At 33.2% G+C, this 12,749-nt stretch overlaps 1 protein-coding gene across 1 annotated transcript; it reads right to left on the bottom strand.

Annotated features, from left to right (window-relative positions):
* Positions 1 to 1,268: 1,268 nt before the first annotated feature.
* On the bottom strand, positions 1,269 to 12,749 carry LOC139483334 (microfibril-associated glycoprotein 4-like). Its single transcript, XM_071267362.1, has 6 exons — positions 12,523 to 12,749; positions 10,491 to 10,619; positions 8,886 to 9,016; positions 4,087 to 4,183; positions 3,342 to 3,506; positions 1,269 to 1,559 (listed from the first exon to the last, which is right to left on the bottom strand). Exons 1-6 carry the CDS (start codon positions 12,632 to 12,634, stop codon positions 1,312 to 1,314), a joined length of 882 nt encoding a protein of 293 aa, XP_071123463.1. The 5' UTR covers positions 12,635 to 12,749; the 3' UTR covers positions 1,269 to 1,311.

The following is a 12,749-nucleotide window of genomic DNA, read 5'->3' as shown; positions in this document are numbered from 1 at the left end:
TTCTTGTGGGAATAACATTGCATAATCTCTCCAAAATACGGATCCTTTAATCGTACACTAGGCAATTGACTATTAGGATGAGCACATCAACTACAACCTGGTGAATGGCGTAAGGAGCTCCGTATGGATACAAACTTTTGTTCACATTGATTTTGAGAAGAATAAAAGAACTGATTTTAAATGTACCTGAGTTTCACATATTTTATATGTCCAAGGGCAATGTCAATTTTTCTAAATACCCGGCGATAATTGTGTACATGAATTCAATATTAATTCGACTCGAATGCCGACGTGCTAATCCTGTGAATGTATTGATCAGACATCACAGAATAGCCGACTCTGACATACAAGTATACAAATATAATTTAGTGAAGCATCGGTCATTTAATGTTCCAACAAACTAGTTTAAACAACTCGCATTCAGTATGTGCTTGTCCAAATTCAGAGCCTCAAATTATTGTTGTTGTTTGTTTCTGTAGATCATATTTATTTTTGTTTCATTGTTTGTATTTAAAAGAGGCGCAAAGATACCAGAGGGATAGTGAAACTCATAGATCGAAAATAATCTGACAACGCCATGGCTAACAAAGAAAAAGACAAACAGACAAATGGTATAACACAAGACACAACATAGAAAACTAAAGACTAAGCAACACGAACCCCAACAAAACTGGGGATGATCTCAGGTGCACCGTAAGGATAATCAGATCCCCATATGTTGCATTTTATAAAATATACCGTTATATGTCTTATTTGATTTGTTTTACATTTGGCATTTCAGGGCTTTTTATACCCGATTATGCGGTATTATGGGTTTTGATCATTGTTGAAGGCCGTACGACAACCTATAATGTAAACTTCTATTTCATTTGATTTCTGGTAGATAGTTGTCACATTGGCAAACATAACACATCTTCTGTTTATCATAACCCTACAACGTGATCGGGTTTCTTTTTTAGGGATAAAGGATGCGTAAGACACTACATAGATATGAAAAAAGACAAAAGAAACAAAATTGTAAACCAAAGCATACAATCTTAAGGGATGCAAACATTGTATGTTATATGTGAGATGTAGGGTTCAAATATAAATTCAGTAATATTAATAGATATATGATGGAATACTTTTAAATTGAATAAAAGCAATAAAAAGTTATATAAGAGAATAGAAATGTTGATGTCACGAAGGCATTTTTAACAATTTCTTTACTGCTAAAATGTATGTTTTAATGACTGAATATATTTGATTAATTACAATAAAGACATAGATCATTAACTATTATTTTATTTTTCAGGAATAAGGTATGTTGTGTTATGTTCTGCGGATCATCATAGTTGTTGTCTTTAGTGAGTATTTCTGATTCCGCCATTGATACCAGTTAATACCTTCACCATACGTTGTGTTGCTTCCTTTTAGATAGAGGCCATTTAAGTTGCTATGATGACATGAATTATACCACCATGCACCTTTATACAATACAGCGCAGTTATCTGTATACATGTCATTATCCTTATCCATCGTTGTAAATTTGTGTCCATTATGGGTATTCATAGCATCTCCTACATATTAAGCATATACTTTTTTAACAAAGCAATAGCGAGAATGGATTATATTTTAGTATAAAGCTGAACAACATTGTACTATATACTGTCTAAAATGATAAATGTGAGGTATACGTTCATGATTGAGAGAGCCTTGTATTGACACAAATAACAACACCACCTATATTTTTAATTATACTTGCAACATACAGGTATCTAGAAAATCAAGCTCATTACTCAGCCAAGTATATACGGTAGTGGATGAAATTAACCGAGACTATCATAATTTACATCACCACTGAACTATCTATTTGACCATATGACAACCTAGCAACACTGACACTGTTTATGAACTCTGGAAATTGTCATATGTTCAGGTTGTAAAATAGGGTTTAAACTAGCATGATCTAGAAAATAACATGCCGTTATATTCTACATAATCTATCGTTCGTCGTACAGTATATAGGCTTTTCAGCCACATGATGATGCATTTACTGACAAAACTATTATTTGTCTTTTTTATAATTTGATTATTTTTCAAAAAGTCGAACACGATTTTGTTTTACACATATAAAGTGAAAGGATCTTTTATCGTAATAGTGTAATAAACATGGTTTTAAATACGGTCTGAAAATACAAAGATAGGTATAAATCAGATTGCAATCGATTTTCGATCCGATTTAAAATTTCCAGCATTTTTTTTATCACAGTTCATCTGCTGTCTACACTATTTTTTCCCTTGATTTCGACATAATTAGTTCGATGTAGCTCCCTTTATTGCACACTAATAGACCCAACCCGCTATTTTTAGTTTGTTTAATTTTTTTTTCAAATGAAAGTAAGGAGATGATGTAAAATTCGCAAAGAGAAGCTATCAATCAAATAGTAAAAGACAGACCTTACAATCCACAGAATATCATTCGGCCTTCAAACAAGGCAAAAAATGATGACGATTGTACAACAGAGGCGAAAATGCATATAAATTCTAAACGAGAAAACCTGATTCATTAATTTTAATCCATTGTTGTTTTTGTTGTTTGTTTTTAAAATAAAATGTCTCACGCACGTGATAAAGAATAACACACTTTTTAATTTACATTATGGAATTATATATTTCTCCTATCAAACTTCTAATGCTTTTCTCAGATTTGGCTACACTTTTTGTCTTATTTTGTTTTGCTTGATAGGCTACTAAATTTGTAAATAAATTTAGGATTTTGAAATATTTTGGCCTCGAACATTCCCGTTGTATTGTCAAAATGTTTATTTAGTGCACTAAGATTGGTACCGTTTATGTTATTGATAAAACACAAATTGTGTCATAGCATGATGACATATAATCATACTAGAACATTTCATCACGTGGTGTTAAAAGTTATGTTTAATGTCGCAATTAAAGTTAAGGCAACCTCTTTTATATAACAGAACATTATGTCCTCGAATCCTTATAACGATGTGTACCAATATTTTGAAATAAACATTATCAAAAAATTGAAAAAAAACACGTTTAAAAATTTCCTGCGTCTGAAGCGCTTTTCTGGATTTACCTTTATCAGGAACGCTCAAAGCCAAACATCCGAAGATGTATAAGTACTGAAACCATTGAAGAGCTATATATCATAAACGTGTTTCAATACGCGATTACTTGTTTTAGCTTGTAACTGTAATCATAAAGATACAAATGTTTATAGGTTTATAAAAGTATTGAAATTGCGCACAATGTATTATGAAGCGCATTGAAACTACATGCACATTGAATTCATAAATATAATACGATCAGTAATACGAGGCTTTTCTCACCTGCATCCCCCGAGTAACCAGTGACGTCTAAACTATATCCTGGGCGTTCGCTACCCACAGAGAATTGGCTATATATAGCATGTCTGTGATTGTTTTCGAAGTCGGACATGTCTATCCGAAGCATGTACTTTCCTTGTGAAGTCAGCTGATGCAAGTTCTCGTTGCCTGCAAAAGTAAAGACGTATTAATGTTTATCCAAGCTAGAGGACTGAAATAAATTCCAGATATAAGTATCGAAAGGAAGCTTAAGTAAGAGCTAGCTTATGTGTAAAAAAGCTCGAAAGCAATTGTATAACACATGTTTGGTTGTGTTCTTTTACAAAAATATTCAATTGTTTACAGGTACCTCATTACTTATAGATCTTACGACAATTGCAAGTTAATATCCTTAAAGAACTTGTTTGTTAAATTACCGAATAAGTTTTAAATGGATAGTATCCTAGCACTGCTAAAAAACAACACCGTTAAAACAATTTGGGTATGTTATGTTGTTTGTGATAAGATTTATACAGACACTTCAACATTTTTCCGACCTTTCATACCTAATGAAAAATATCATAACGGCAAAGGTTAATATCATGAAATGTGATTTATTGTGAGATTAGATTTTAGTTCTATTAAAAAAAAATAATATGAAATATCTATCAAAATGATATACGGAAAACATCAAAAGGGAGAGGAAAATAATGAGAGTTTAGAAAATGTGATATGCGACAATCATATAATTTGCAATCCATATCGTTACCTAACCAATGTTCTTCGTTCATATTACCAAATCCACTTTTATACGATTCCCAGTCTCTATAGAAATTAATTTTACCATTCATCCTGCGCTGGAATACCTATCAATCAAATTAAACAAAAGGTAAAACAATTATAACAAATGTTATCATATGTCAAAATCAAGGGTACTTTATTCATATGATTTGCACCATGTGTCTTTGGCCATTTTGATTATATTACCTCGCTTAGTTTCAGATTGAAAATATAAATTTTTTAAAATTTGCGGATAATCCAGCCCTTTTTCGACATGAATCTAAAACTAAAGTGGTCTTGAAAAAAGGCGAATATTTACAAAAATGTTGTCAAACTCTAAGGCAACTTGCTTCAAATTTGTCTTTTTACGAAATGAGAAGGTTGAAATCATTATCTTTTTAAAAGAATTTGGCCGAAAACTTAAGAATGCAGGTAAGCTAAATGGTATTTAACTCCAAGATGTTTCTCTATATGCGGACTAATCATGAACAATATATTCTTGCATCTTTATTTATGTTTTGAATATTGCCTTTTCACCATTTTTCGTTATTTTATGCCTAGGTCACACATTCACGTATTTGACGCCAGATTAGCTAAGGATACAAGTCGGCATCATTCGTGGCAATCTGTATAAGTCAGTAGATATCCGTATAGTTGCCGTAGTCATACGTATTCGTAGTAGTACTTGTATATCCTTAGCAAGACCGTACTAATCCGTTGTAGTCCCTATTAAAACCCGGCGTATTAATCCGTACTTATTCGTAGACCAGAATGATTTCTACGGCTAGTTTCGGAGAACTACGTACTAGTACGGTTACACCACGTATTGGTAAGGATACAATACGATTTGTTACGAATGTGTCACGTAACGGCAAGATTTTATTACGTTGCAATACGGATAGCTAGGTATCAGCCTAGGCTGGTCCTCTCCCTTGCAACATACGGGTACCAAAGCCAAACAGATAAAGGACAGAGAAACAGTCTAGGTATCAGCCAGAGTTCAGAAAGTCTATTACGGTTTATTACGTTTCAACACGACAAAATACGGAATACTGTGGATTTTTTTTTTATTTTCGTTGTTACCAATTTTCGTGCATTGCGAAATCCTTGACTTTTCGTGGATATTTGATTTCGTGGTTATGCCAAAGTCTGGATACAATTGTTTTTCATTGAACATTTAAATTCGTGGTTCACCTGTACCCACGAGACCCACGAGACCCACGAAACCCATAAAACCCACAAATATTTGTATCCAACGAATAATAACGAATCCACAGTATTACGTCTGTAACGACGACAAACTGACATAAAGCTAGATTCTGTATAAATACTTCATACCTATAGGGTCCTACTAATTCGGTTTCTTGACGTTGTGGTAAACATAATGATTATCCAACATGAATAACCAACAACTGGTGCTTGCAATGAATTGGCTGGAACTGGATATTGATATGGCACAAAATGACAGGGCAGGGTCGAGATACTTGATGACATACGCAGAGTATATGGTGGTCTATGTATTGATTTCCCTATCCATGGCTAGTTTGCGCCCCTCATGACTCAATTGTGTGCGGAAAAATCAGCTACATTTAAGAACCTTGAAAGAATAGTCCTAAATATGTTTCAAGAATTGCTACATGTTGTTAGTCCGAGGATTACGAATAACACATTATAGTACATACAGACAGATAAATAATTTATTTAACAACAACGAAAAATAATCTACGATTAACTGCCATATAGGAATGATAAATAACAAGTAAATTATAGAAATGTGACCGTTCGTACTATTCCGTTTAAGACCGTTCTCATTCGTACTTACTTATACCGTAGCAAACCGCTGTTTATCAGCAGTGCATACGTCACGACACGTGTCGTTGCGTACTATACCGTATCATTTCCGTATTTAACCGTATCTTACCGTAAGAACCCTTATCACTCATGTCGCCAAAATGAACTCCGTCCTTCAATATCCGTGATAGTAACGTCAAAACCCGTTGTCATACCGTTGTACATCTGTATCGGATCCGTATCAGACTACGGAAACTGCATTTTCGAGATCATCCGTGATATTTAATCCGTAGCGGATCCGGCGAGGTGATCAGTGAATGTGTGACCTAGGCATTATATAGCAGTTATACTACGATCTACTACGGTTTCGCTTCCGATTTTCAAACTAGAAAGGCCGAAAGTTTTCAAAGTACACAATGTTCATTTGTACACGGACAGAATCCTCAAAATATGTACAATTCACCTATATGCGGAAAATTGTTGATTCGATATAAGAATTGGCATATTGGCATTTTTTTATAATCCTATTGTAATGGCTGCCGTCATGATAAGGCAAAATGGCCACTATGCAAATTAGCAAAGTACCCCAATTTTGCCATATGTCGTATACCCAAGGCCAGTGCTGATTCCTGACCTGGTTACTTATCTTTCCTGTTTACAAAACTTTGAATTTTCGAAAAACTAAGGATTTTCTTATCCAAGGCAAAGATTACCTTAGCCGTATTTGGCACAACATTTTTGGAATTTTAGATTCTCAATGCTTTTCAACTTTTTACTTGTTTGGCTTAATAAATATTTTAATATGAGCGTCACTGATGAGTCTTGTGTAGACGAAACGCGCGTCTGGCGTACTAAATTATAATCCTGGTACCTTTGATAACTACTTACTAGTTGTTTTCCCAAATACCAATTCTTTGTGACATTACCTAAATTATCTTAAAAAGGAAGAAATCCCTTTTGTATATAACACCTCTCTAATCCCTAATTCTCAATTGTCATGTCACCCTCATGGGATAACGTAATAATTTGCTTTACACTTTTCTAAAATTGTGAAGATTTATATTAATTTTTTATCAAGTAAAAAATAAACAAAAATACTGAACTCCGAGGAAAATTCAAAACGGAAAGTCCCTAATCCAAATGGCAAAATCAAATGATAAAACATATCAAACGAATGGACATCAAATTATTTTTTAAGCTACTGCTTTAACTAATCCTGAAATATAAGAAATATTTGAATTGACCATCTCAACGTCATCTCAAATATACTGGTTATAATATTTTGTCTATACTGTTACAGAAGATTGGTTGAAATTAATTTCCGGGTTATCCTGAAAACTGATAAATCTGATAAAACAAATTTGTTTGCATTCATATGAATTATATATTATTAGTACCTTATTTTATGAACTTCCACAGTATAAGCCAATATACTTCTCATTTCATTTTACCCTTTCATTTGTCAAGTAAATTACCCCATGCATTTATATTTTACCAGATGTGTCCTTTAATGGGATAATGTATACTAGTACGGCATTATCCTTTGATAAAACGTATATACTATAAAATACAAAAATCTATCAAAGGGTCAAAGTAAAATGTTTTTTTTCAAAATTTTATAAAAATTAAACGAACCTCATTAATTTAAGTCAAGGTAAAATTGAGAATGGAAATGGGGAATGTGTCAAAGTGACAACAACCCGACCAAATAAAAAACAACAGCAGAGGGTCACCAACAGGTCTTCAATGTAGCGAGAAATTCCCGCACCCGAAAGCGTCCTTCAGCTGGCCCCTAAACAAATATATACTAGTCCAGTGATAATGAACGCCATACTAATTTCCAAATTGAACACAAGAAACTAAAATTAAAATAATACAAGACTAACAAAGGCCAGAGGCTCCTGACTTGGGACAGGCGCAAAAATGCGGCGGGGTTAAACATGTTTGTGAGATCTCAACCCTCCCCCTATACCTCTAACCAATGTAGAAAAGTAAACGCATAACAATACGCACATTAAAATTCAGTTCAAGAGAAGTCCGAGTCTGATGTCAGAAGATGTAACCAAAGAAAATAAACAAAATGACAATAATACATAAATAACAACAGACTGCTTGATACCACCTTAATTAATATTTCTGTTTGCATTGCTCGCCAAATTTTGTAAATATAAAGGCACTATAAACAACTGTTTATTGAATTGGCCAACTATAAAACCATGTTTACATGTACCCTCATCATTTTCTTCGTAAAATGCCTGTATCAAGTCAGGAATATGACAGTTGTTGTCAAGTCGTGCCTATGATTGATACAGTATAACGTTTTATGGAATCAACTTCAAAGTTCGACATTTTTGTAAATACTTTTTTTCATGCATTATAAAACAGTTTAAATAGTTTCATAATTTCATGACATTTTAGAATACTTGTAGGTAAATGCATTCACATTTTGTACCTGACACACCATCCGATCAATAGTTTGTGCAATTTTTATGTTCGATTATTTTTCAAACTTCGGTGTTGCGATTTTATTGTGCCTAATAAATGCAACAGTTGTATACCGCTGTTTAAAAGTCATGAAACCGATTGAGAGAAAACAAATTCGTGTTACTAACTAAATCCAAAGGGAAACACATAAACAATACATGTAAGAGGAAAAGAACAGAAACACTACAGAACAAAAAAAAACAAAAGACAATGCAACACACACAGAAACGAACTATTAGATAACAACCACCATTTACCTGGCAATTGTTAAGAAAAATCTTCTAACTACTAATTTTATGATGTGAAATTGAGGTCCATATCGTACTAGTTTTTATTTGAATTATTTGGTTATTGTTGGCATTTTGTTATCATTTTTGTTATCTTTTTTATTTGTTACAATGGTATACAGCAAATGTATGATATCTCTTAAACTCGGAAACATATCGGTTTGGTTTAAAACATAAAATACATTAATAAAGAAAAATTGCAATATTTGATTTTATCTATACTCACTGTCCAGCCCCCACCATGCTCCCACATTTCACAGAAAACGTTGAAACCGGACGTGTTTTCAGGGTAAATCGTGTAGATTCCACTTTTACAGGTAGATTTATCTAAGTCCATACAGTCAGATGGTCTTTTGACTATAATAAATGTATTTAGTATTTGCAGATTATAGCGCAAATGATCAGTTAATTGATAAATTTTAACAGCAATGAAAGAATAAAAATAATTCACAAGTAGATGTCTTTCTATTTGGCAAAACTTTTAGTAATTTTGGTCCTCAATGCTCTTCAACTTCGTACTTTGTTTGGCATTTTCAACTATTTGGGAGCGAGCGTCACTGATGAGTCTTTTGTAGACGAAACGCGCGTCTGGCGTATATACTAAATTTATTCCTGGTATCTATGAAGAGTTTATCTATAGCTAGGACTCATATAATTTTAGAATTTCTATCCTTTCTAGAGTAAAAGATGAGCCTTCAAAACCAGTTGTGTTACTCAGATATCGACTATGAACAATTCCTATTTCATTCATTTCGTAAACATGATACCAATTTAAAAAAAAATACAACATCTGAAAATATATTTCGAAATCCCAAACTCGTGTAATATATTTGGAGAACTAATCTGTCAACTTACAGTGGATATTCCAAGGGCTATTTATTATGCATCCTTACTGGTCGACTTCGTTGCGTTACATTTGAAGCACAACTCTTAAAAAACAATTAAAAAAAGGAAGGGAAAATGAGGTAGGGCAATTTCTTATGAATTCATTTTACACCTGACCTGTTTCCGAAATTCTCTACTTGAATGTTCTAGTTTTTCAACTCCATGTTTGTATTCTTTGATTCTAACAGTGCTGTTGCTTATTTATAAAGAGGTGACCAATGGGTCTACATATAGTGCAAAACTGTAAATTTTACAACATTCGTCAAATTTCGATTTACAACGGCAATATCTAATGTTGGATGACATATTGATTTCATGGAAATTGTAAACTGTGAAAAAATGTTGTAAGTATTTCAAATAGACTTTTGAATATTCGAAGTCCGAAAAGATTTGACCACTCTTTAATCTTGACTATGTGGCTTGAACAAATATAGGTGACATTGGTCCTACCTTTTTCTTGTTGATATATATTGTTGATGCCCTGTCATTAACTCACATATGTCTTAACGAGTGCTTGGATTGAAAATATCAACGTGAACTTGAAATAAACTGAAAAGTCTCTTAAAATAATACCTGGATCATTTTCTTGAAATTGACATATGTGAACTTGAAAAAATAATCGTACTGAAAATATGACGATATTGGTTTTCCCATTGTTAACTTGTTCTATCTTATTAGTAATATATCTACCCTCAGTACAATCTTATTTTGTGACATATTAGTTACACATAGTGCAAGTGACCTAAAACAATGTATACGACGTCAGTATATTTCTTATGGGTGAGAGAAAAGTTCGAACCCTATATGAATTTCCTGACCAGTATTTGTCGTATCATATCACTTGCACTCTAGTGTTACTAATAAAATGTCACAAAATACGTTATAATTTTTTATGTAAAAATTCATTTCTATTTGATAAATGTATATAACGAAGTATACATTTTACCTTTACACGGTCCTTTCTCTTCATACAAGTCTTCAATATCGTTAACTAACTCCTTGTTTTGTTTGCATCCACAACTATTCGAAAGTAATTCTACAAATTTGTCTACTGTTTCACCATGAACGGTTACACCTACAAAGAAACCTCGAAATGTGTTCTTCGACAATAATGACATATTTATCAACAGTAAAGGAAAGAGTGGCTGCTAGCTTGAGCCTTGTTATTTCTAACGTAAGCAAATAGGTGTCATTAAATTAATTCACCCCTGATAATCTACAAAAACAGAACAATCGGTTCTGCAATGAAAATCGCGAGAGGGTTTTCCAGTTATGCTTGATTTGAGTCATTGTCGCCACTTCGCAAGGTATGTAAATTTCTAAAATTACAATTTTTATAATCCAACAGATCACATATTACAAATAGAAGAATGCTTATCTGTGATTAATGATTTCATTAAAAGACATGTATTGTTTACTAGTGTGCATGGAGTTATACTCCTGCAAAATAAATCATCCAACGAGAAATTAAAAAAAAAATGTGACATTAAACTTTTGAAATATTTCTTTAGATGGACCTGCTAGTTCTAGTTGCGCTTATTTTTCTGTCCATGGGACTGACTGACCATTTTACACGCTGTCAGAAGTTGATAAACGTCTTAAGAAATCTAAAAACTGTAAATGTTAATCATTTGATGCAAAATGGGATCGGTTCCGATTGAAGACATCATGAATGCGTGAGGGGAAGTGTTATATTCTTTTCAAGTCTTTTACTTTGTGACTTTTTTCGACACAACAACTGTGATCAATTCTGATTAAATATTGCGATTTCAGAAATCTGCATACCTTGCGAAGCGGCGTCAATGAATTCACTCAAGCGTAACTGGAAAGCACGATTTTTATTGCAGAACCGATTGTTCTACTTCTGTAGATTACCAGCCGTAAAGAACCTCACAATAACTCCACTTTAGAAGGCGAGTTTTGCTCTGGTTTAAGGTTTTAAGCCCCAATCACACTGTCACGTTTTATTCCGTTTTTAAGAATTTTGGATACTCAATGCTCTTCAACTTTGTACTTGTTTGGGTTTATAAATATTTTTGATTTGAGCGTCACTGATGAGTCTTATGTAGACGAAACGCGCGTCTGGCGTACTAAATTATAACCTGGTACCTTTGATAACTATTAAATGCTACGTTTCAACTACGTTTTGAATAAAAGTGTGCCGTTATTTTGAAAGCTAGATTTTACTAGGTTTGTGCTACGTTCTTATCCCACTTTGCTACGTATTAGTACGTCTAGACCCACGTTTCAACCACGCATTGATACGTTTCGATCCGTAGTAAGCACGTTTTGTTACGTTCCGCTAGGCTTTGATATGCATTTAATAGGTTTCTACTTCGTTTCAATTTTCGCTACGTTTGTTGTGGAATTTTCAAAACATACGGGGCAGGTCCCGTTTTGAAGAAAGGATCACTACGTTTCGATTCGCTTCGTTACGTATATTGCCGTTTCGCTACGCTTTCAAAACGTAGTAAAACGTAGCTTTTGAAACGTGACAGTGTGACTGGGGCCAAAACTCACTAAATACTGGGACTAGTATACTAGTATAATAGTCCCAATATTTAGTGGGTGTCCCAGCTAAATATAACCAGGATTTTTTAATTTGTATAAACTCGACATGAAAGGCATAGTGTGAATGGATCGTTTCATCGAGGTAAATACTGATTACTTTTTTTATAACGAGGAAGTATACATATCGATTATTAGATTGAACTGAATATGGACCATGACTAAGAATATAAAGCAATAGTTAATCTATAATATTTTCTACATAAGGAAATATGATTGTTGTTTTCCATTCGTTTTTTGATTTTGTCTTTTGATAAAATTAAAGACTTTCCGTTTTTAATTTTCCTCGATGGAGTTCAGTATTTTTGTTATTTTACTTTATTTATATAAATTCAAACATGATTTAAAAAAGAAGGTCGAATACATTCACAAATTATTGTTTGTCCTTGATTTAATTTACTTCTCATTACCTGTTCGATTTAGCTTGACTGACATTTCCCCCATTCTTCTTTCATTTTCGTATATATACATGGCCATCAGTGCTACAACAATAGCATTAGTGAATATTGATACGTAGCTCATGCCTTATTTAAAAGTGATTTTGTCATTAAATTGTTTGTCGCGTTGAGATATATTCCACACCTTCTTGCTTTTTTGTTGTTGTATACTACTATGCACAACATAGGACAAAAGGAGA

Source organism: Mytilus edulis, chromosome 1 (assembly GCF_963676685.1).
Source record: "Mytilus edulis chromosome 1, xbMytEdul2.2, whole genome shotgun sequence".
In the NCBI taxonomy this organism is placed as follows: Eukaryota; Metazoa; Mollusca; class Bivalvia; order Mytilida; family Mytilidae; genus Mytilus; species Mytilus edulis.
The sequence above is the reverse complement of the archived record's forward strand: the minus strand, read 5'-3'. Positions and strand labels throughout refer to the sequence as shown.

Bases quoted from the DNA above. Each gene is read 5' to 3' on its own strand.
- LOC139483334 (XM_071267362.1), bottom strand. From the start codon at position 12,634: ATGAGCTACGTATCAATATTCACTAATGCTATTGTTGTAGCACTGATG. The intron at 9,017-10,490 runs GTAAAATGTATA...CATTTATTATAG, and splicing joins AGAGAAAGGACCGTGTAAAG to TCAAAAGACCATCTGACTGT. The intron at 4,184-8,885 runs GTGAGTATAGAT...TTTGATTGATAG, and splicing joins AGCATGGTGGGGGCTGGACA to GTATTCCAGCGCAGGATGAA.